The sequence below is a fragment of the Mesoplodon mirus genome (genome assembly GCF_964341445.2).
Source record: "Mesoplodon mirus genome assembly, chromosome: 8".
Classification (NCBI taxonomy): domain Eukaryota; kingdom Metazoa; phylum Chordata; class Mammalia; order Artiodactyla; family Ziphiidae; genus Mesoplodon; species Mesoplodon mirus.
Window position 1 is genome coordinate 75,467,133 of NC_138984.1, and position 26,045 is coordinate 75,493,177.

The 26,045-nt window shown below is 41.4% G+C and overlaps 1 protein-coding gene across 2 annotated transcripts in view; it reads right to left on the bottom strand.

Annotated features, from left to right (window-relative positions):
• LOC309809112 (CD302 antigen) overlaps window positions 1-25,835 on the bottom strand; it is a 128,166-nt gene extending 102,331 nt beyond the window's left edge. For both annotated transcript variants that reach the window (XM_082629885.1, XM_082629883.1), the window contains exons 1-8: window positions 25,634-25,835; window positions 19,471-19,842; window positions 15,290-15,460; window positions 12,108-12,272; window positions 5,394-5,504; window positions 4,138-4,278; window positions 1,451-1,645; window positions 362-519 (exon numbers count right to left, since the gene is read on the bottom strand). In XM_082629885.1, the coding sequence (XP_082486011.1) occupies window positions 362-519; window positions 1,451-1,645; window positions 4,138-4,278; window positions 5,394-5,504; window positions 12,108-12,272; window positions 15,290-15,460; window positions 19,471-19,842; window positions 25,634-25,727 (1,407 nt within the window). In that variant the 5' untranslated portion in view covers window positions 25,728-25,835. The remainder of the gene's footprint in view (window positions 1-361; window positions 520-1,450; window positions 1,646-4,137; window positions 4,279-5,393; window positions 5,505-12,107; window positions 12,273-15,289; window positions 15,461-19,470; window positions 19,843-25,633) is intronic.
• Between the last annotated feature and the right edge of the window lie 210 nt (window positions 25,836-26,045).

Consider the following 26,045-nt stretch of genomic DNA (forward strand, 5'->3'; position numbering starts at 1 on the left):
CATGAGAAGATGGGATTTTCCAGGTTAAATTGTGGCTACCTGCTAAATATCACACTGGTGGTACTGAGAGAAAGCAGCTTATCAGAAGCAATCTGGCACAAGAATCTGAGCTCTAAAGGGATTCTCTTGATCTGTTTCACACCAGAGAAGATACTCTCAGACAGGAATTGGATTGCTTCTTTAGTAATTGCTTTATTTACCTTTTTTCAGCAGCTACTGGAAAGACAGTCTACAGTGCTATTACCTTTTATTTTCTTTCCCAGCTTAAACACAAATATCCCAACCAAAGTCATCTTATTATTATTATTAGATTTTCAGGTATAAAAATAAGGATATAAATAAACTTGAGGAGGTTGCCTACCTTTCCTAAATAGGAAACACAGTTGGGAGTCTTATTGTAGGGAACATGTGGCTCATTCTCATCCCAATAAGTCAGAGTAACTTCAGTACCATCTGACCACTGAAATAGAGTTGGTGTATTTATGTTCCTAAGGCCTGTCCATATTCCTTCTTTGGCATCTAAAAGAAAAATGTTTTATTTGTTTGGTTACTCAATTACATACTTCAATATGTACACTGCTACTGATTTTTACATTCTGATACGGGGTGTTAAGAGCCTTGATGGAATTTTTTTCTTTTAAAATTTTAATTCAGTGAATGGTATTCGTAATTAACCTGTAAAAGTATTGATAAGTTAGGCAGGCCTGATGATGAGGGCGTTTCAGGTCACTTATACAGGTAGGGTACACAGGTGGAACAGCTGTACTATGACCTGTAGGCTGGATGTTCCTGATACCTGGTTTAGATAAACCTTGCTTTATGAGAAATTATGAAACTCTACAAATACAGTCATAGATATTCCAATTAGAATAAGGATATTGTCCATCACAGACATGGAAGGACTATACTGCCTTCCCAGGTAAAACAGCTGGCACCATGCTGGCACAGAATAGGTATCTAGTACTTACTAAGGGTGAATCCCAGGAGGAGGTCTTAATACTGGCTCTCTAGTGTTTTGTTCTTCATTTTTCAGCTTTCAAATAATTATAAAAGTGAAACAATCATCACTTAAGTGTTGGGAGTAATTTAAATAGCATTTAGCTTATGAGAAGAGGGAAATTATTCAATCAATGGCTGTACTGTCAGGTTGGTAGTTGCTAGCTACATGCGGCTATTTAAAACTGTAAATCAATTACAATGAAATGAAAGTAAAAATTCAGTTCTCCAGTCGCCCTAGCTACATTTCAAGGGCTCAAAAGCCACAAGTGGCTGGTGGCTACTGAATTGGACAGCACAGGTTATAGAATGGTTCCATCACTGCAGAAAATTCTATTAGACAATGCTGATGTACAGGATCAAACTATCAGCTTTTCATTCTTGCTAAGAATCTGAAAACAGGGATACTTTAAAATGTTTTAAACCTCTCAAAGAGGATATCTTAAAAACTTACCCCCATTATGGAGTTTTGTGACAATCAGCTCCACATCTGCTAAAGAATGAATGCTGATGAGGTCACTGCTGAAGGTTTTGCATTTCATATGTGCCTTATCCCAGGAATCACTTTCATTTACCAGCAGATAGCAAAATCCATTATTTGGCAGCCAGTCTGCTGCATCACAACGGGTATCTGAGTATGTCCAAACATCTGGAGGAAAAGAAGCTATTTATATTCCAGTAAAGACACATCTATTTTGAATCAATATTTAAATTCTTGAATATTGAATTGCAAATTCTTCTTTCTTGAATCATAAGGCTTCTGGAAAACTGGAGAATGTGATGTCAGATGGTACAGTGACATGAATTTTTGTGGTGCCTAATGTATACATAACATCGTAAGAGTGACTGCAGGGATTCAGATAATAATGTGATTTTAAAGTGATACAGATGTGCTACATGGCTGGCCACAGACTACTTAAAGAGGGATTGCCCTTAGTCCTAGTAGACAGAAGAAAAGTGTGGGGTAAACCAGTTGTTGACAAATCTCTTCCTGGGTATGGGATTTGTGAGGTTCCTCTCCAGTCTCTGACTTTGAGAGATTATGAAGTTGAGCCTCCTTTTCATGTATGGTCAGCTTAGCAAAGGAATGTGCATTAATGCTCACTGTTGAACAGAGAACAGGCAGAGATTTAAGGAACATAAGAAAATATTTATTCACTTCACACCCAAGAAATGGCATCACTGGAGGGAAAGGGCAAAGGGCATCTCTGGACCTCTTCTTTCCTCCCCTCTGCTAGTCCTTCAGTCCATGGAATGAGGGACTCTTTGTTTTGACTATAATAAAACTCACTCAAGTGATGGTAAAGAAAGATTAGAGAAAAAGAGCAAGGTATAAACCATACAAAATACTTCTACCTACCCCTCTTAAAAGAACTAGAAAACAGTTTGGCTTTTCAGGCTTCATGGATTCGGACCATTTGGAATGTTTGTTATAAGAAAACACAGTATCTTAAAAATGTGGACAGTTTGATTTTTACTAAATGATAAAATTCAGGTTCAGCTTCTCACACTTGTAAAATAACTCAATTAGCTTTAAGGTTCTGAAATAGCACTTATTATTATGATTATATTTTACAATTATAGTAAAAGAACAGTGGGAAAAACACCCATAATTGAACTTGAAATAATTATTTTCATATTCTAGTCTTTGTCTCTATGAATACATATTTTTACAAGATTAAAATGATAGGTAGGCATATGATTTTGTTCTGCTTTTTGTATTTTCCTGCTGGCACAGTTATTTTAATAAATGCATACTGTTCAATCATGTGGAAGCATCTTGATTTACTTAATAATTGATACTACAGGATATTTATTTGATCTATCATTAGTCATCTTGGTTTACTTTCATTTGTGCTGTCTTCTCTGCTATGCCTTTTATTGTATGGACTAAATATGGTTTGACTCAACTTGGAAGATAAATGTTCATTTTCCCCTATTATTTTTTAAACTTAAAAAATAGCTTTATGCTCCTATTTGGATGATAAGAAATTTTATGCTTTATTCTCTTCCCCCAACATTCCTTAAAGCAAGACATTTTAAAACCTCCTCTTCTCCCAGTTTTAAGTATTCGTTTTTTTTATTCAGTGAGGATTTAATCAAATACCAGGTATACGGTGGGTGCTGTGAAAGACAGTAGGGCATTTCTCTTCTCCATTCTTTCAAAGACTTTTCTTTCAAACTTTTAAACTTTTCTGCACCTCAGAAGTTGCAGCTGTCCTGTGTCTCTCTTATCCCCAAACTCCCTGGAACAAACCCCCTTCTGAGTACATATTTTGTCCATCTGCACGCCTCCTTTCTACCTGATTTATCAACACAAAGAACCAGTCTGGCAAAGAAGGAGAGAGAGGTGGGCAAAGAAGGGGTGGGCATTGTGGGGAAGGGGGTGGGAACATTCCCGTGTCCATCATTTTTTACTTCCCACGGAGGCAGGTAATATGTAAGACCTGGCCTTAAAGCAGTGGCCCTCAAACTTGAGTGTGTATCAGAATCACCTGGAAGGCTTTTTATTTTTATTTATTTTTTATTTTTTTCTTTTATTTTTTTTTGCAGTACGCGGGCCTCTCACTGCTGTGGCCTCTCCCACTGCGGAGCACAGGCTCCGGACGCGCAGGCTCAGCGGCCATGGCTCACGGGCCCAGCCGCTCCGCGGCATGTGGGATCCTCCCAGACCGCGGCACGAACCCGTGTCCCCTGCATCGGCAGGTGGACTCTCAACCACTGCGCCACCAGGGAAGCCCTGGAAGGCTTTTTAAAACACAGATTGCTGGTTCCCACCCTCAGAGTTCCTGATTCAATAAATCTGGAGTAGGTCCTGAAAATTTGCATTTCTTACAGGTACAGGTGAAGCTGATGCTCTTGGTCTGGGGAACCACTGTGCTCTAGAGAAAGAAGAGCCACCTGTGAACAGAAATATATTTCCTATCTAGAATATCTCTGCCTTCTCATGGGCATATACCAAACCAAAGCTTTACTCATGTGTAGTTGATAACATCTAACCACAGGTTCAAAACCAAATACTCCCCTGCATTGGCAGTATCAGGTGAAGGAAAGGGGAAAACAGGTATCTGAAATGGATTTACTTGACTTCACAAAACTGTAATTGTGGGACCTCTTTGCTGGAGGAAGTGAGAAAGGTACCTGTCAACTCCACTGTGTTATTTAACAGTTTCTTGCAGACGTAGGGCAGTTGAGCTTCACAGGAAAAACTCTGCCACAGACCCGAGTCGGCATCCATTCTTGCACAGCTTGATCTGTCAATTATAGGTGCACTCGGCACATCTTAAACAGTAGGATTTTCAAAGAGTTAAAAGAAGGTTGGGGGCAAGGGTGGTGTTTAGAAAACATAACTTGTATTCCTAATTTTCTGCTTTTATGGGGACTCATAAAATAGTTAAAACTTTCAACTAAATTGAAATGTTTAGGCTGCAATGGACAATCGTGCTTACCTATGTCTTCTTAAATACAGGATATGAGGGGGGCGGGGGGGGGCAGGAATACTCTGATCTGTTGTAGTTAATTTAAAAAACAAAACCAAAAACCAAACCTCTGCCCCAAACCAACTTGCATGTCGTATCTTGTGGTCAGTAGCTCTTAATTTGCTACCCTACACAATAAAAATACTGATTTATGATTCTGCCATGCCTTTAAGGCTTTAAGATAAATTCTCTTTAAAGATTTTATTTACTGAGATAATAGAAAATTTATTTACTACTTATAAAATTCCATTAACTAAAATCCCCCTTTTATTGGTATTTTATTGTGCTTGTTTTTCTTATATGTATGCAGAATATTTTGGTACTGAAGTTAGTGTTAACTTTTACGTTCTACATTTGTCAGAAGCCTATGGTTTTATTTTTTAAAAAGGTATCTAAACCTTCTTTCCAGGGGGAAAAAAGGCATTTTGGCTAGTTAGTGAGTTAGGGTTTGTTTATTTAGTATAAAATTTTTTTTAAGGTCTTTTTTTGTGTATTAAAATATAACCATTATGTTGTCAGTATTTGGGTGCTGCAGCGGAAGACACCAAGAGTTTGAGGAACTATTTCCATATCAGGGTTAAGGTGCAGATGAAACACAACATGGGTCAGTCATGGACACGTCAAGTCCTCTCAGAGACACAGAATGGTTCCTGGGCCACGTAGTGGGGCTCATTCTGCTCCTCTCTAAAAATGCAGGGTCACTCTAAAGATCAGGGACAAATGCTCAGTTGCCCATGCTGGGGGTCAACTTGCCTATAATGGTATCACAAGGGTGTAGGAAAAAATATTCTTCGGAGAGGTAACCATAATAAGAGTTGTCAAGGTTTGAAATTTGTACAAGCTCTCAGGGGATGGGAAGCTCTTATTTTTTTTGAAGCTTGTGCTCTGTGCGTAGTAAGCGGAAGAGGGAGCAATTACCTGGGTCCCAGTTGAGAAAGTTTAATGGCTTGTGGTCTGACCATTCCCAGCCTCTAGCAGAGTACAGCTGATTTAAACCAATCCAGAAAATTCTCGGAATGCCTTCTTTTTCTGTAAGAATTACACATTTTTAAAAAGTGACAAAATTACCTGTTATTATCTAAGTAAGACTTAAGTTTATACTAATAGCAAAAATATCTGAAGGCCTTGATTATGAGGCAGGAACCCTGTAGGAGGCTGTCTATCCAACAAAGGCAGATGATGCTGAGAGGCAACAAAACCGCAGTCTACTGAGAAACCCAAAGGCTGCTAAGTTAATTCAATGCTGCTTTCCCATTAGCTTGTCCAATTCCCTTTCTTCTAATAAAAACAGAATTTTCTCAGAGTAGCTGTTTCACTATCTATTTTTAACCCTCTTGTACTGATATAGAAAAAGTAGTTTCCATTACATATCTAAATTTTGAAGGTCTGATTATATTCCAGACTGACAGTTTAAATTCATTAAGCACATATCATTTGCCAGGTATTAAGGACATAAAAACCAAAATGATAAAGTCCTGCCCTCACGACGATTTCAATCTAGTAGGACACAGATATGGATCCCCAAATGGTGAAGTGTAACCAGTACTGTTTCAGAAATATGTACTGAGCTAGGCAAGGGATATACAACTCTAGAGTCCAGAGGAGACATTAAGGCTGGAGATACAGAATAGAACACACACACACACAAACACTCGTGTTACAGTTGAGATGCATCATTCAAATTTATTATTTGACAACTAGATGACATTAGCATAAAAGAGAAAGAGAAGCAGAAATAATTTAAATAGAGAAGCTGAGTGCTGATATGCCACTCAGTGTGCACATGCTCACAAGCAATGGTTGCAATCATGCTTGTTGTATGGGGCCATGTGTATTAAAAAAAAGAATGTGCGAACAATTGTAAGGATTTTCACACCACTGTCAAGGAAGGCAACACCACTATTCAAGAACCTGGTAAGACTTTATCGACATCACAAAGAATTTGAAGATATTAAAGGCCAGGTAGAAGAGATAAAGCAACTAATGAAATGGTCTACAGAAGACAAGGATGATGTTGACAAACAGGAAGAGCTAACGGGTTGGAATCTCTATAAATTTGTTGAAATATTCCCAGCAATAAAACACATGATAACAGTTTCTCAATTCCTCCCAGAGAATTCTGTATGATATATTATAGTATTATATATATAATTCATGTATCTCTCTATATAAATATAAAATACAATTCTATATTACATAATTTATATATATATATTATATTATATAAATATAAATAATTCTTAAAGTATGGATTTTGTTCCATCATACATATCAGACATATCTGTTTGATTTGCATGCAGAAAACCATATCCATACTTTAACGACTCTTTGAGGGTAATTTTGACTCTATGTAATTTTTGCCTTACTTTCACACTTTACAACCCAAATGCCTAAAACAAGTAACTTCACTGGAACTGACACCTGGGAGTGGAGGAGAATCCCTGGGTAAAGCAGAAATAGCACCAGCAAAGACAAAAGTGGCCGAGAGCAGTAACCTGGACACCAACATCCAAGGGATGGGCAGGAGTCTGGGAAGAGGGTGGTAGGACAGAGGCCCAATTATCACTCCAGTAAGGAATAAATGTGAGGTTAAAAGTGAATTGTAAGGATACACTGTGCTTTCCAGGAGCTTCACTGTGAAAGATAGAGGCAGGGCTTCAGGGTCTAGGGAAAAAATTTTTAATGGTAGAAGCTTAAACAAGTTTATAGCCTATTGGGGAAGAGTCAATAGAGTGAGTGTCTATAAAAGTATAAGAGATAGAAGAAACAGTTGATGTGGATACAAAGAGCTTGGGGGAAGTAGTTAACCTTGAACGAGCTGGAGAGATAACAGTATAGATAAATTTGTAAGTGTGAGGGTGACAAACTAAGGGTCTACTTCACTTTTCTCAAGGAGATAGATGATAAGGATACTCTCTCTACTAAGGAAGGAGAAGGTGGATGCTTGGGTAGATGGCTTGAGGAGGATGTTGAAGGGAACTCTGGATTTATCCTTTCTTTTACCATGTTAGCATAAGCAAAGGCTGCCAGCACTGGCAAGGCAAGACCTTGAGGAATTACTCTAATCAAAATCTTTCTTCATTAGTAAATGTGATTGATTTTCCAGCATTCCTAAAGAAGTCCTGGGAACTATGACATATTTATGGTACTCCAGACTCAACCATACCTTGACATTCAAAATTCCTTTCATTCATTCATCTCTAACCAGCGATACTATAGAGGACCAATCCTTCCCATCTATCCCAAGTTCAATGTCCTCTTTTCCATGAAGACTTTCCAGATATCCCCCAGCAGAAAGTCTGAATAATCCTACTGCTTCCTAGGAATAATCTTATTGTTCACCTGCACACGACAAGTACACATTTACAATGGAACAAAATGACGTTTTGAGGGTGTCAGGCTCTTGTTTACTTCATCACAATGTTCTATTTGTAATCTGTATTGATGATGACTTATTCTTCACTAGAATCATAAGATTTTAAAACTGTGACTGTGTTGGTAAATTCAAATGCTCTTTATGTGTCTTGTGCCAGGTGGGTGTGATAAATTTTAAAGGCCCTAGTTGGGCAAATGCAAAGGGCAGGGATTTCTTATATGGCCTGGACAATTTGGAGCTGGATTTTTTCCTTCATAGAGTCCAGGCAAGGAATGCTATGATGCATTCCTCCAAATGCATCATTAGATTGTTTGGCAGGGCGTTGACCAATTTGAGACTCTATCAATGCCCATCTTTGCCATCAAGAATCAGATGATTGCTAGCATAAGTTCCTATATCTAATCAAATGGGCGAGTCCAATGAGCTAGATATTCTTGACTGTTCCCAACACCCCTATTCCGACATGCCCTATATTTCTATTCCTCTTCCCACAATGAGAAACTGCAGGGCCTGATAATGATCATGCATCTGGGATGAACGTCAGAAAGGCCACAGCCAGCAGGGGCCCTGACCTAGGAGTGTTCTAGCCTTGGGTCACTATCAAGGTAGTTCAAAGTGAGCAGCCCCTGAAGCCAGAGATAAATTAGAAAGAATTGAAATGTGTTGTTCCTGCTCTGGGGACTCTCAGTCCTCCTTTGAGCTCTGGGGTTGAATCTGTGGTTACAGGTCCCTGGGAAGGCCAGAGCCATAGGAAACTTGACTCTCAAACAAAATCCAGCGAGGCTGAGGAAACCAAATCCCCCACCGTAGGTCCCTGTATTAGTAAAACAAAATCAAAACAAACTAATTAGGTGCAGGGCAGGCACAAAAGAGAAAGAAAGTTATTTTAGACTGCATGGGATTTATCTTCAAGAGAGCTGATTCTGCTTTATTTCTGTCAGCAAATTCCCTAGTCCCGGGCTTCCCTGGTGGCACAGTGGTTGAGAGTCTGCCTGCCGATGCAGGGGATACGGGTTCGTGCCCCGGTCTGGGAAGATCCCACATGCCGCGGAGCGGCTGGGCCCGTGAGCCATGGCCGCTGAGCCTGCACGTCCAGAGGCTGTGCTCTGCAACGGGAGAGGCCACAGCAGTGAGAGGCCCGCGTACCGCAAAAAAAAAAAAAAAAAAAAATTCCCTAGTCCCACCTAACTACTAGCTGCAAAACCCTGAGGTCCTTTAGGAATAACATTCTCCACTATCCTCTGCGTATGTACAACTCTTATTTCCCTGACTAGATCAAGCACTTTGATCACAAAATCTCTGACTCACTTTTGTGGGCCTCACTGTTCCTAGCCCACTGTTTAACATGGTAGTTTTCAGGGAAGGGACACAATATTAATAGGGACTTCAAGAAATGTTCCAGGTGTTAAAGTACAGCTTTCTTAGGTCTTAGGAAACCAGCAATCATAATTAGGCATACTGATATCCCTAAAGGGCACTCACAGTGAAAGAGAAGCTTGGATCATTAGAAAGGGCTGTACCTATAAAATTAGTGATATGCAAAAAATGTGGGGAGTGTCTGGCCAGGGATAGGGGAAAACTGGGTCCTTTAACACATTATCTCACTTTTATGTGTTATTAAAGAAAACTGATGCATAAAGGAACCCTGCAACATTTATTCCTCCAAATGCATCATTAAATTGTTTGGTATGGTGTTGATAGTCACACTTTTGACACCTTTTTCCTTCATTGAAGCTATCAGTTTCCAAATGTTAGTATTTTGGGAGACTTAAATTTATTGGCCCTGTCTACTCTCAACAATATGTTTTGTAAGGTTTCAGCGGGGTCTGGAATAGAATTCCATTGCCAAACACTAGCCCATTATGCTTCTTTGACAGATTTCTATTCAAGACGTCTGATTATTTAAGTCCTGAACAACACAGGAAAAGGTTAAAACTATAAGAAAGAGGTCTGAATAAAGCTTAAGCCAAAAAGCATGACAGAAGACCAGCAGACTTTTTTTGAGGTTACACAGGTTTATAACATTACAGAAGTTTCATGTGCGCAACATTATATTTCAACTTCCGTATACACTACAGCGTGCTCACCACCAAATTTTAGTTTCCATCCATCACTACACAGTTGACCCCTTTTACCCATTTCACCCACTTCTCTCCCTGCTTCCCCTGATAACCATTGCTCTGTTCTCAGTATCTATGTGTTTGTTTTTGTTTGGTTTGGGTTGTTCATTTATTTATTTAAATATTTCACATGAGTGGAACCGTACAGTATTTGTCTTTATCCGTCTGACTAATTTCAGTTAACACAATACTCTCAAGTTCTCCCCATGACGTTTTTCACAGGAATAGAACAAAATTTTATATAAACAAGATTTACCTGGAGGCACAAAAGACCCCAAATAACCAAAGCAATCCTGAGAAAGAAGAACAAAGCTGGAGGTAGTCACTCTCTGATTTCAAATTTTACCACAAAGCTATAGTAATTAAAACAGTAGAGTATTGGCAGGAAAAACAGACATACAGATCAAAAGAACAGAATTGAGAGCCCAGAAATAAAGCCATGAATATATGGACAACTGATTTATAACAAAGGGACAAAGAACATACAATGGAGGAAGGATAGTCTCTTCAATAAATGGTATTGGGAAAACTGGACAGTCATGTACAAAAGAATGAAACTAGACCACTATCTTGTACCACACAAAAAAATCAACTCAAAATGGATTGAAGACTTGAATGTAAGACCTGAAACCATAAAACTCCTAAAAGAAAACATAGGCAGTATGTTCTTTGACACCAGTGTTAGCAATGTTTCTGGATATGTTTCCTTAGGCAAGAGAAACAAAAGCAAAAGTAAATAAACTGGCTTATATAAAACTGAAAGCTTCTGCACAGCAAAGGAAACTATCAACAAAACAAAAAGACAACCTACCAAATGGGAGAAAATATTTGCATGTCATTTATCCTATAAGCGGTTAATATTAAGAATATACAAAGAACTCATGCATTTCAACAACAAAAAACAAACAACCCAATTGAAAAATGGGCGGACGATCTGAACTGACATTTTTCCAAAGATGACATACTGATGGCCAACAGACATATGAAAAGATGTTCGACATCGCTAGTTATTAGGGAAACGCAAATCAAAACCGCAATGAGACATCACCTTATGCCTGTTAGAATGGCTGTTGTCAAAAGGGCAAGAAATAAAAAATGCTGGAGAGGATGTGGAGAAATGGGAACTCTCTTACACTGTTGGTGGGGATGTAAAAGTCCAGTAGACTTTCACTGATGAAAACAAAGAAAGAAAGGTATGTAAGAGGAGTAAGTACTATAGTAAAAAAGCAAGGGCTCTGGAGTTATACATGTTGATATTCAAATCCCAATTCTGGTACTTCATAGCTCTGGGATGTTGGGTATATTATTTCTCTTTTTTTTTTTTTTTTGCGGTATGCGGGCCTCTCACTGTTGTGGCCTCTCCCGTTGCGGGGCACAGGCTCCGGACGCGCAGGCTCAGCGGCCATGGCTCACGGGCCCAGCCGCTCCGCGGCATGTGGGATCTTCCCGGACCGGGGCATGAACCCGTGTCCCCTGAATCGGCAGGCGGACTCTCAACCACTGCGCCACCAGGGAAGCCCGGGGTATATTATTTCTAAACATCAATTCCTAATCTGTAAGTGGGGATAAAAATACTTGTCTTATGGTGTTGTAATGATGATTAAATTATAGTTGACTCCTGAACAATATGGGTTTGAACTATGCAGGTCCACTTATATGTCGATTTTTTTCACTAAATACATACTACAGAACTATACAATCTATGGTTGGTTGAATCTACGGATGTGGAACTGCACTCATTTATTCAAGTGTGAAGATTTTTTACCGAGGTGATCTACTCTGACTCAGCCACCTTCTCCACCTTCCTCAAGTTCTCTACCGTTCAATGTTCAAAGAGTTTAATGCTTACCTTTTTTCAAATCCCTTCACCTAGGCTTCAGGTAGCAGTTTAATCTTGCTACCTCACCTCGTTTTCTGAATATTAACCTCTCTTGGTCTCTATCATGAGATGCATTTTCAATGGACAGAATAGGATTATATTCAGTATTTTTTACTTGTGGGCTTTGGTGTTTAAGTTTAAATCCCAAGAAAAGACAAATATATGCAGAAAACAACATACCTAGATATGAAAACAGAAGGCAGACAGCACCTTTACAATCGCAGCAATTTGCTCTACCACAAGCAACTTAAACCTACCTGTAAGGTAAGCTAACTCAGCAGCACTGTTGATGCTCAGTAAGTCAGCTCCTTGATTCTGACATGAAACATAAGCTTTTTTCCAAGAAAGTGTTGCCTGAGTATTAAACTGGTAGCAACTTCCCATCTCCTCTTTCTTTTCCCAATTATCTTCACAGCCATTTTCTATTGATAAAAAGATACGTTAGTGATCATAAAGTAAGGGCACAATGTTGTCTATTACTTAGAATGCTTACAAATACTGCCATTCAATTTGCATACTTTTAGGATATGCTAAAATGGAGGCTGTCATTGTTCTACTGGACAAGATTTTGATTCTTTGGTTACACAAAAAAACTGAAGTCACAGGACAGGAAATGACTTAAGCTGGCTAAAGCTTCCACTCTCCTATCTTCTACTCTCCCTTTATCCCCATCAAGTACAATGCCATGTTTTAGCCCATGCCTACCCTCTGCCTAAAAGTAGGAGTCTTCAACTGTGCTCAACCCCTGAGCTCACTTAAAGATGGTGGCAGACTGCAGAGGGATTTGCTCATGGCCTGCAGTGAAACCACTGGATGTGCATGTGTGTGTGTTTAGACATGCTGCTTAAGTGCCCAAGATTTAAAGCCTAGTGATACCTTATTTGGGAAACTCAGTCCATTTTCTCCTTAATATTTTAATAGATGATTTAATATATGACAAATATCATATAACTAACATTATACATGCATTGTATATCTATATGTACATATATATGTGCATATATGTGTTTATAAACATACATATATGCATGTGAACATCATTTTCTTTAACAAATATCTAAAAAGCATGTATAATTTCAGATGAAGAACCTTCAAGCTCTTTCTGGGACAAGGTTTGTAGGTCTTCATACAACCAGTTCAAATATATACTCACAGCCTCCTATGGGCTCCCAACAAGAGGAGAAAACCAACATAACTTATGTCAAGTGTATCCCAGGTTTCACTTGGGGTTTTTCCAAAGGGTCTCCCATAACCAGTCAAACTTATGGACTCTCAAGCTGGAAGGCCCCTTAGAGATCATTTTGTGTAATGTCTTCATTTCACAGATAGGAACAAAGATATAGGGGTGTCTGTGGCAAAGCTATAACCAGAGTACTGTTGTCTAAGTCTGGTGTTGTTGATCTTCTGAATGGCATACACTGCTTCTTCAGCCACTTCTGAATGTCCTAAATAACAACAGAGGTTGTTGTGACATTTGGTAAAAACAAAATAGGTGGATTTGCAAGTGCATTGCCTAAAGGTTCTTTGTTACCACTAAGGCCAACACTTGTAAATCTGGAAACTTTCAGCAAGATGGCAGTGTGTTTGCTATAAAATACAGTCTCCATGGTTTGGCAGTCCTCAGGTTTGAGAAACTCACAATCTTGCTTCTTCTGTAGAAAGGGAGTCACATGAATGCACTGACAATCTCCCATCCATCCAAAGTATGCTAAAGGCACCAAGACCCATGTCAAGGCAGCAAGGTAGAATGGGATAAATACACAGGGGAATAAGGGTCAGGAATCCTGGGATCTCCACCCGGCTCCACACAAATATGGTCTGACCCAGACAGGCTATTTCATCAACCAAGGTCTGCTGCTCCTCACCTGAGAAATGAGGGTTTGCTCTGGATAACCTCTAAGCTCCCTTTCACAATCCCTAAAGTTTCTGATCCAGACTACAGCAAGATTTAAAGGAAACTGGTGTCTGGTTGACCAAAACCTGCTCGTTATCAATTATAGCTGAAGTAAATAATGGCTTTTTATCTTTCAGTAGGTTCTAAGTGTTGAAGAGCCTGTGCCTCTACCTAGAAAAGTAATTCTCAAAGTGTGGTCCCCAGACCAGCATCATCTGGGAACTCACTAAACTGCAAATTCTTGGGCCCCATTCCAAATCCACCAAATTACAATTTCTGGAGGAGGGCCCCAGAAATCTGTATTTTAACAAACTCTCCAAGTGATTCTGTTGCAACCTGAAGTTTGAGAATCATTGGCTCGATATAATTTCTTCAAGTTGCTTAGGACTCTGCATTTTGAAGCTCAGCTTCCCTTAAGGAGAGCTGAGCTCTGTTGGTGGTATTACTAATACCACCAGATTGACTACTGAATAAGGCAGGATGGTACAGTTGTTTGAGGCAAGGACTTCAGAGCCAGATATCCTGGGTTTGAATCCTAGCTCTGAAATTTATTAGCTATGTGACCTTAGGCAAATGATTTAATTCCCCTGTGCCTCACATTGCTCATCTGTAAAATGGTGATAAATAATGGTACCTACTTTACAGAACTGTGTGAGGATTAAATGAGTTAAGAAAGGCTGAATGCTTAGAATAGTACCTGACACTCAGCAGGGCCAAATAATAACTATTACTACTTTAAGTAATAACTATTACTACTTTAAGTAATAACTATTACTACTTAGGCCTGGAGCTTTTTCCTTTCTATTTACTGTAGATTCTTTTAACTTATTGCCCATTAAAAAATATTTCTTAGGCACCTATCACATGTCAGGTACCATGATCCCCTGTAATTCTCACCAGATTATCAAGAAAATATGTCTCAGTTATATACCGGATAGTGACGCAGCTGCTGCTTTAGTCTCTCTTTCTAAAGAACAATGAATATTTTAGCACACCCTGAAGAGTTTGCTTCAAGTAAGAAGCAACTAGAAAAAATGCTTTGACCAACGTACAGGTACAGCAGAGGGAACAACGTCACCAATTTTGAGAGGGATAGGGATATCTGTCTCTTGTTCGCTGCTCTTTACTCAGGCCACAAACATACTTAAGTCTCCATCATCTGAAAAGAAGCTTCCTCAGTCCACTATCACCCAGCTTCTTTGAACACTAGTTTTTTGGAAACTGCTCTATTAAAGGCCAACAGCAATTTCCTGACTGCTGCTGCCTGGTCCATTTCCCCTTCCTAAGGTATCTGTGGGTATAGAACACTTCCTCATCCTTTGTCTTCCATCACAACATCCTGTCTTGGTTTTCTTCCTGGCCTACTTCTGAAAGTAAGTTCTTAGCCACACACGACTTCTCTCTCTTTCCTCAAATATATACCCCTTCTCTAGGATATTTGTTGCCGTCATTTTTGAGTCACGATGGACCCTTCCTTCTCCCTTTTGCCTCATAGGAATGGTATCCTTTCCTTTGCACATATAAAGTTTACCAGCCCATACATACCTGGTTGTAAGCAGATGCCCCACTTTTGATCATATTCATAATTTAAGGTGGTTGCACACCATGGCCCACTGCGATCTCCATCATGAAGGCACTCATGATGCCAGGTCCCATTAACTAAGAATGGAAATTCACAAGGTCTCCCATAGGAGTTCCCATCTCTAGTATAGATCTCTGTGGGTTGGGGAGAAAGTAGAGGAAAGAAGAGTTAAAAACTGGATAATCAGCTTTAGTTAACTAATTTCTAAAACTGTTTTGAAAGAAAGATTATGTTTTCACATGTATGAGAATATAGTATCTGGGTAGGCTGCACAGTGTGGAGATTCAGAGCATGGATGCTGGCTCCCCCACTGATCATCTGTGCGTCTCTGGGCAGGCTCTCCAACCTCTATCAGTCTCAGTTTCTGCATTTGCAAATTAGAAATAATGATATGGGGCTCATAGGGTTGTTCATGAGATTCTATGAGATGATCCATGTAAAGCTTCATAAACTGTGATGCGATGAAGAGCTAAAAGATTCCAGCTTTACCAAGTAAGGATCAACTGACTACTGCGGGTAGCAGAGTACTTCACCAGAAGGGGTGCCCCGCTTGAGATTAAACTTACACTCTTTTCTTTAGTAAGAGTGAGGCTAGAAAAATACCTTGGAATCACTGAGGCTGGTTGTGGACTTTGAAACTAACTGTACAGTTAGAGAGGTGCACAAATAGCCCTGTTGTTTACAGTCTGGTGGTAGAACTGAGGCTGTGCATTTTGAGGAAGGAGGAGGAAGGGCTGCTGAGTTTCTCAGCAGTCTCTTGGAGAGGGCAGGACATGGTATTTCAGGTTATGAAAGAAGAACCAGCTTCAGCCAGGCAGTCATGGAACCAGCTGGTGACCAGCAAGGTAGCAGAACTAGCTTTTCCTTTTAACAATTTCCTCTGGTACACAGAGAGGAACTGAAAAATTATTCTAACCTCAAATATGTCTGGAAATGCTGGAGGAAGCGCTAAATACTTATGTTGATAACAGTTCTTTTGGAGAGGTGTCTTGTAGAACAGCTAACCCTGTGACTCTTTCGCTCACTTTTTTCCATAGCCTTAATTTGTTTAAAACCGTGGTTGTTACCAGATCAAATAATGACTATTAGGTAAAGCATAGTAATCAGATCTTAGCATCATTTACCAGGCTATTAGGGTCCCTCAAAATGTCTCATAGATTTGCTTGAAAGTGTGCTTAAGGTAGAATTTGATTCCATATCCTTTATTATTCTCAAATGTTCATTTAACTTAAGTGTGAGACAATTTGACAGTTCAGAATGTATTAAGCAGCAGTACAGCAAAAGGAAGAGTAATCTAGATGCTTTTACTTGCAAACAATCTTTTAAGGGACATTGGTTTTGTTTTCCTCTGACATATAAATGGTTTTGAACAGTGTACTTTTGTTAAAGAGTAATTTGACCTTATATTTTATAAGGATTCTGCTTATTAGCATGTTTTATTTTTAACCATACCAAAACTCCCAATAGCTCGTGACCGATTTCTCTTCCCAAATTACAGCACTTAAAAGGAGAGTCCCTGAGCACAATGACTATCATTTGTAGAAACATCAGGGGTTTTTTGTAAAACCTTTTGTTTCTGTAATACGAAGTACTTTCACTTGTTCTTTCCCATAAGCCCACAAGATCAGTAGGGCAAGTATTACACTTGTTTGTGAAATCCCCATTTTTGCAAAGTTAAGTGAAACATTCAGTCATTCAGCTGTGACAGGGATGAGAACTGACTCTCTGATTAGAGTCCTTGACATGTAAGGACAACTTGTGACATCAATGGCTGCTTTCTCAGGTTCCAAGTTAGTGTCATAGCTCAAAGCTGGGCTTCAATTTAAACGCTCTCCTGTTCACAATATGCTTTGAAGAAGGATAACATGGAACAACCACCACAAGAGCAGCAGCTAAATAAATTATGCTAACTACTAAGAGTTTTTTTTTTTAATAGATCTTTATTGGAGTATAATTGCTTCACAATACTGTGTTAGTTTTATTCTTGCACATTGTTCGATGCTACTGGACCTCTTAAGTCCCAAGCGTCTCCTCAGAGACACAGGCTTTCTTGAGAAGAATCTTCTCTGAATGTATGAATTTATGGTGATGGCGGCCTTAACACAACAGCTTATTCTATGATAGGCACAAATTTGTGAGATGAGATGCTTATATGGAAAACTAACTTTTTTCTTTTTTTTTTTTCTGGCCACACGGCACTGCATGCGGGATCTAGTTCCCCGACCAGGGATCGAACCCGTGCCCCCTGCATTGGGAGCATGGAGTCTTAACCACTGGACTGCCAGGGAAGTCCTGGAAAACTAACATTAATCTCTTTGGTAACACAAGACAAAATAGTTTCAATGTTTAGAGAGCTTGGCAGGCTTCTAAGTTGCTTCCTCTGCATGATTCACCAAACATTCAAAACTTGAAGACTGCTAGTGAGGTCAAGATATCTTAATGATATAAATGCATACCTGGATGCTAGTTCAGGGCAATTTATTCATAAAATTTATACAGCTAAAATTTTTCTCTGAGAGAAACATGGCTCACACAGGATGGGGGTCGCATCACAGTTTATGAAGCTTTACATGGATCATCTCATAGAATCTCATGAACAACCCTATGAGCCCCATATCATTATTTCTAATTTGCAAATGCAGACTTTTCAACTACTTAAGGGTTGAGGGCTGAAGAAAAGGAAAATCCCATCTCTGATTCTCTAATATTTCCCGTAACAGCAGAACCTGACATCTCAGAAGCTGCTGCATCTTCACTAGGAAACAGAAAGAGGTTCCCCTAGAAGAAAAAATTGTGCAGACAACAAGAAGAATGGGAGGCCAAATTTAGCTTAAGAGGAAAATCTCTGTAAAGCTATGTAAATGTACAAAGAAGAGCACAGATAATAGTTAAGACTTAGATAATTAAATATATATACATACATATATGCACCAACATTTGATGTAAGTTAGAGCAACATAATGAAAAAAAGATTTGCTTGGGTAATTTACATTTAGAGGTTTAAAAAATGAATCTACTCTTTCTTTTCAAACTCAGAAATTTGTTATAACTGAGTCTCTAGACTCAGAACAAAGTTCATGATCAGCTCCCCCAAAGGCAACAAAGACAGTTTCAGACTTACGGTGGTTTGATTTATGATTTTTCAACTTTGTGATGGTGTGAAAGCGATACTCATTCCATGAAAACCGTACTTTGAATTTGGTCTTTCCCTGGGCTATCAGTACATGGTACAATCCTCTCTCATGATGCTGGGCAGCAGCAGCCACAGCTCCCAGTCAGCCGCACGGTCATGAAGGTAAACAACTGACACACACCACTCTGTTTTTCACTTTCAGTACAGTATTCAATAAACTACATGAGACATTCAACACTTTATTATAAAATAAGCTTTGTGGTAGATGACTTTTCCCAACTGTAGGCTAATGTAAGTGTTCTGAGCATATTTAAGGTAGGCCAGGCTATGATGTTCATTAGAAGTGTATTAAATGCATTTTTGACTTATGATATTTTCAACTTATGATGGGTTTATAGGGACATAATAACCCCACTGTTAGTGGAGGAAGATCTGTACTCATATACTTATTTTTGGAAGCAAGTGAGGAAAAAGTCCACTCTTAAAATGTTGAATCATAAATACAAACATCAAAGTGTGATAGCCATGCCAAAAATAAAAGTAAAGCCCGCAAGACTCTTAAAGTTTTTCCATTACATCCAAATCTGCAGACAAGAAAAAATTCATTTCCTTTTTTTTTCCTTTCTCTTTCTTCCTTTTTAACTTAGAATAGGTTCAACTTTACTAGATCATTTGACTTTTATCCTGTGTAGAGGACTTCCTGATACTCTAACATTTCCTGTTCTCTGGAGTTCAGGATGTAATCATAGGAAGTACATATGCTCAGGCTTCGGAGAGATTTCGAATCCCAGGGTGCCACAGAATGGCTGCAAGACCTCTGACAAGGCACCTAACCTGTCCTAGCCTTGCCTGTTAAAGGGAGCAAATGGCACTGACGTCGGTGTCTGGAACTAGACACCAGCTCACTCCCCTCACAAGTGTAGGACTCTCCTTGTGGCCAGTGTTACATGCTCAAGGCCACTTTCACCAAATACAGCAGCAAGTGAGTCAAAGTGCCTCTCCAGTACTCACCATGGTAAGGCTGGGCACAGAGGTTTTCCCCTGAGCCTCCTTTTTTCCAGACATCAGATGAATTGGTACTTGCTATGACGTGTCCACCCTTCAGGGTCAACCTGTACTGGGCAGCTCCATACAGAAAGCGGTGCTCACATTTCCACCACAGCATGACATTGGAGTCACAGCTGAACATTCTCAAGGAATCCACGGGTTTGGTAATGTCCAGGCCAAGGCACTTCTGGGATTGCAAATGAAAGAGTCGATGCTGGGACACCCACTTCCACAACATGTCCTTGGTTTCATCACAGTCCTTTGCTACTATCCAGTCATTCAGTGGTGTGATGCACTTGCCTGTGTTTTCATTAACGATGGTGAATGAATCACTACCTGAGACAAGACAGGCAGGAAAGACATTTCAGGATTCTGAATTATGTGGTTGACATGCCTTGGCCCCTGTTTGCTAAGGAGAGTCTGAGCACCCCTGGACTGTTAACACACTCCAAGCTGTATAAACTGTACTGTTCTACACAAGGTCGGAGGACAGTGAGAGCCAGAGAGGCAGTTCAGTGTTGTGTGAGAGCATGGGCTCTGGAGCCAGTCTGCCTGGGCTTATAGCTTGCCTCTGCTACTTACCGGCCATGTGATCAGGACGTTATTTACCTGCTGTGCCTCAGCTTCCTCCTTTGTAAAACAGTACTTCATAGGGTAGATGTGAGGATAAAATGAGCTCATACATGCAAAGCACTTAGAATAGTACGCATATTTGTTATTGCCATTCAGTGAACTATTTCTCTCCCTTATTTAATAAGATGAAGAAGCTCCTTAGTTTTCATCTTCTTTAGATAAGTGACCTGTAGTCAATGAAAAATATCCTGAGCTTATTCAGGACTGCAATTCTGTCTTGCTTACACTTTGGCTACTACAGCAGGGTAAATTATTATATGACATTAATGTGTCTGAGAGGAAATAGAGTAGAAGTAGAATAGTGGGATAAAAGGATGAGAGGAAATGGTGGCCCGGGTTCTGATGGTAAGGGGACCTAGGACAAGCTCCACTGTTGAACCTCCAGGAAGGTGACAGGATGCCCCTGGGGAGGGGATGTGGGGACTGACCACCTGGATCACCCGGGAAGGTCAAACCTGAGCTCCAGAAATCACCTGAGCCACAGGATTCAAGACCCAGTAGGTTTGGACAACGGGAAACTCAGAAGTAATCAGTGTGAGCTGAGGGCAAAGGGAGGGATCTCCCTGAATGCTTCCCTGGCAGTTATGCATGAGCTGGGGAAGACCTCAGCAGTGACAGAAACTGAATTTCTGTTAATCTGGTAGAGTGGGACCTCAGAACAAAACTTTATTTGATTTTATGAAAATAAAGTAGTACACTGCTTCTTGCACACCTGAGTTTGTGGAGCAAGAGTCATATCTGTTACAGCAAACCACAATTAAACAATTTGGTCAGTGCTTTTACAAAGAAACATTTTTTTTTTTTTTTTTTTTTTTTGCGGTACACGGGCCTCTCACCGTTGTGGCCTCTCCCGTTGCGGAGCACAGGCTCCGGATGCGCAGGCTCAGCGGCCATGGCTCACGGGCCCAGCCGCTCCGCGGCATGTGGGATCTTCCCAGACTGGGGCATGAACCCGTGTCCCCTGCATCGGCAGGCAGACTCTCAACCACTGCGCCACCAGGGAAGCCCGACACAGAAACATTTTTGAAGGTATAGCACAGAACCTCACGTTGGTGAGGTGAAATAGTTTAGACAAACGTAAGCAATCTTTGTCAATGAACCAAAGGGTTCAGCAGAAGCAGCTGTAAAATTTTAGTTCCCAAAAGGCACTTTCATTTTGATACCAGCTTCACATTCAGTGGTTTTTTACTAACACTAAACACCTTTTCTAATAGTAATTCACAGACTTGCAGAGTTAAAAATTCTCACACTAAGGCCTTGAGGGGAAATTTCACCTTGCAAATAACAACTATAAAATTAAGTCCAATTCTAGTTTGAACTTTGGACGGAAGTTTTGTTTTAAATAGCAGTAGCAGCACCAAGAGAAACAACAGGAACAACAAGAACAAAATCCTCTAAAACTTTATTTCTGCTTTCAAGTCGGTATTTTAAAATACTGCCTAGGGTTGCAGCTAGATCTGTTTGGATAGCAGCTTCCATCCCTCACTCTTCTTTGACATCACTCTGCCATTCTCTATTTTGTGGGCACAGTTTGGAAGGATAGTTTAAAAAAAACAGAAAATGTACTATTTTAGAAGATTATCAGACCGTGATGTGCCTCTTTCCCAACCTATTCCCTCTCACTTCTCCTGTGTTCCAAAGTATCAGGAATTACCGCAGAAAAAAAGATGTCTGCTTCTGCAGGAGAGTGGGCGGTGGCCAGCCCTGCTGGAACCTTCCCCTCTCTTGCCCTATAATCTCCCTGCACTTTATAATCTTTCCTGGGCACTTTGCTCTGTGCCTTTTGACCCCGGCTTTGCCTACCTTTGCAATCTGGAGTTCTAGATTTTCCAAGTTGCCTTTGCAGAATGCAATGGATTAGCTACAGCTCTTAGAATAGTGGAAGGAGCAGTGGAATAAGGAGTTAGGGTCCTAGACTGAAGACTTACCTCTGCTCTTGGTTAGCTGGGAGACCTTGGGGAAGTCAATTAATCTCCCCAGGGTCTTCTAATCTCCAAATGTAAGATGAAAGCAGTGGATATAAGAAATCTAAGTCACTTCCAGGACTAACATCCTATGCTTCTACTAACTGAGTTTTTCTAGCCTTGTAGGCTTTACAGGTCTGTGCTAAGTTCATTGCATATTGTTCTTAAACACATATCCACAACTTTATTATGTCATGCTAGTAGAATTTTAGGTCATTTGAATTCCATCTGTATTGGGCATGTGCACTTAAGTGACAGTGCTGCTTTATAAGTATTCTTTAGAAGAGAAAAAAAATTTAACCTTTCCCATTTACTGTATGTTTAACTTTTAGGTTAACACCCATGGACTTAACAAGCTTGCAGGACCTCTGAAAGACTACAGGAGAGGTGTGGAGTAGCTACATTGAAGAGGAATTGCCAAGCTTCTTACCTAATCGCAAACATCTATGATTATAGATACTTGCCTCATTCTAAATCTGCCTTTTACCCAAGTATGTAATACCAATGCTTGACACCTATAGTGATCACTTAGCAAATACATTAATTATTGATATGATTTAAGGAAACTTGTTATTGGCCTTCATACATGATGTATGTGTAAGCATTCGTACATAATACATAACCTAGGGAGAGTCTTGTACTCATGATATTTTCCCCTGTCTTTCTTTACCCTTAAGAAGAAGCTGTTCAGTCTGCCCCAGTCTTGTGATCCTATTGGGAGGGTAGGTTGAAGAGTGGGAAGAGGGACTAAGAAAGTGCGAAAATAATTTATTTAGAAAATTTGTTAAATAAGGGTCTATGACATATATCAGAAATGTATTACACTTTGAAAAGGTGATTGCAGAGCAATTTATAAAACAGATTCTTTATTGATAGCCTTATATTGCATCTTGTTCACTTTATACTGGCCCTAAATGGAATTTTAATATTTACCTACAAATACAATATGGGGACAAGTCTAAAAGACAGAGGCTGATGAAAAGAAGCCTCAACACCTCTAGCAGCACTTTTTAACATTTCATTTTATATAAACGTTTTACTGGTGTTTGAGAGGAAATGGCTACATAGCATTATCATAATTGAAACTGAATTTTTAGACCATCACAGGAAAACTATTTCTTATTGTCTGATTGTGAAGTAACTCCTTTGTTACAAGCCCTAAACCAAAGAGTTCTGCACATTCCAAAGAGAAGCTGGACCTCAACATTTTGTAACCACAGACAAATGGAGAAGAGATGGCTTGGGAAGGCAAGAAGGATGAAGACTGCAGCTTTTTTAGTTTCAGGGGAACTTCCACAGGCCACACTGTTAAGCATTTTGTGGAGTTGCTACCATGTGTGCACAGAGTGTACACTAGGAGAGACTCAGAAGTCTGGATTTGCCAGTTCAAAAACAGGTCCTCCGGCGTGCAGCAGCGGAGACCCAAGCCAGCCAAAAATAAATAAATAAAGCCAAAACAAACAAACAAACAAAACACAGGTCCTGAAGTGACAGCTGGGTCCACATCAGTGTACCAGCAGTCAGAAAGTCATGGGGTTCAGACTGGGTGGTGTGGGCTGGTGAGAACCTCAGAAGTCCCTGAAGAATTAGTTTACTTCAAGCTGTTGGCTCTCTAAGGAGGCAAAAAAAGTTAACTAAGCAATTGGCATTTTCCCAAGGACACAGAGGTACTCCTCCAGCATCTGAGCAATGGAGACCACCTGCGCAAACCTAGCTGCGTACATGTGATGAAGCGCACGCCATCACCAGCATCATGAAGCTGGCATACTGCCAACAAGCTACCCAAGTGGCTAGGGTTTCAAAATTCCAGCGCTTCCCTTAATAGGGCCACAAGTCTGGTCTGATGGTGTGTGTAAGCTGATCAGAGCAGCTGCTCAAGGTGGGGAAGGATGCAGGAAAACAAATACCTGCGAGGACTTAGTGCAGGAAGAGTGGCGTTAATCTGGTGCTCTTTGCTTTGGGTTAATGAGAAAGGCCAGGGATTGCAGAGACTGCAAAAATTAAGGAAGTCCTGAGTTCTATGGGGGAGACAAAACAGATAAGACTAAAGCAAATGTAGATGGAAACCAAGAGTATAGTGATTGAAAGGCTAGTGTTTTTTTTGTTTTGTTTTGTTTTTTGCGGTATGTGGGCCTCTCTCTGCTGTGGCCTCTCCTGTTAGGGAGCACAGGCTCCGGACGCGCAGGCTCAGTGGCCACGGCTCACGGGTCCAGCCGCTCCGCGGCACGTGGGATCCTCCCGAACCGGGGCACGAACCCGTGTCCCCTGCATCGGCAGGTGGACTCTCAACCACTGCACCACAGGGAAGCCCGCTAGTGTGTTTTGACTATAGTTAGTCTCTGCGGTGAAAATTTTCTCCATGGGGGCAGGCAGAATAGAATTCTCACAGCAGTAAAGGCCTTTTGGTAGTTTCCAACATGGAGGATCAAAGAACACAGAAGTGTGAATCAGAACAGGGTCAACTAAAAAGTTCTTGATGTAGATAAGATGATGCCACTCATACTCTGAACAAACTATAACTCAGACAGTGACTTAGTTTAGCTGCAAAGAAAGTAAATGCCACAAGCAAACTGAAGCTTTTCAAAAGCTTTTTCAAAAACTCCCTCGACCATCTTTTACTTCCTCATCTAGACAGGATGACGGAAATGATAGGTGGGGACGGCTCACTGATTGCCTATTCAGCAGCCAGACTAAGAAACAAAATCCTCAGCACACCTTTGGCCAAGGCAAAAAGAGAAAGTAAAAGCACACTCCGGGTGCTGCGAAGGGGTTGGTGGGGAAAGCACTGCCCAGAGCATCAGCGAAGGGTGTCTGATACTGGTCCTGCTTCTAGAGTGACAGGCAGGAGGTCTCCGGGCAAGCAACCTGAGCTCCACCGCGGGACCACCGGCCTCTGGGGTGGGGCATGGGGCGGTCGTCTGGAGCTGATAAGCCAAGTAGAAGAAACGGTCGCTGCTCGAAGCACTGGGGGAGGGCATCATAACAGAGTCACGGCCATGGTCACTGTAGGAGACATGGCTTTTTGATGTGCACCATGAGCGCAGTGAAGTCAGGGAATCGTTACTCATTCTGGCGCTGTGGGTGGAAAGCTCCTCTTGACATTGAGTGGCCAAGGTGACCAAGGGACGAAGGAGGGGCGAGATGGGCGGGATGGGGCTTGGGGGTGGTGGTGGTGTTAAGGAGCCCTATACTCTAGGAAAGCAAGATTTTAGAGGAGAGAGGACGAGGAAGGAGCGGGAGCCTCGTTCTGAAAAGACTCTGGGTGCCTCCCCTACGGTGGACTCCTCGCCCTCAGCACGAGAAAAGCACGGCGCTCCCACGCCCCACCCCGCCCTCCTCCGGGACCCCGGGGGCTAATGGAGCTGCTTCTCCCCGGACCTCCCTTCGGCTCACTTGTCCGGCTCCAGCCCTGAGCAAAGCAGAGGTGACGTGACCCCGCAGCGCAGCCCTAACCCGAACTGAGGAAAGTCAGCCGGCCTGGCAACGTCGAGGTCCCTAGCCGGCCGGCGAGCGGACGCGCCCGCGGTTACCTGAGCGGCCAGAGGGCTCCACCAGACCGAAGCACGGGAGGAGCAGCACGAGCAGCTCCGCCGCACGGAGAGGGGTAGCCCTGCGCGTCCTCATCCTGAGCCGGCTCGGGCGGGTCGGTCGAATCCTCGGGGGCACTCGGCACCCAGCCCTCCCGGTGCGCGAAGTCAGCCCCGCCAGCGTCTTCGCCCCTCGCTTCCCCGGGCGCTCCGGACCCGCCCCCGCCGCCCTTGGCCAATCGGATCAGCACGTCCTCGGTCCCGGGGCGTGGCGGGGGGGGGGGGCGGTGCGGATACAAGGCGGGAAGACGATGCGTAAGGAGCTCTGCGCACCTGCGAAGGGCGGCCCCGCGAGGAGGCGGTTGGTGAGTGCCAGGCCAGAGGGCAGAGCGCCGCCCAGACTAACGGATGAGGG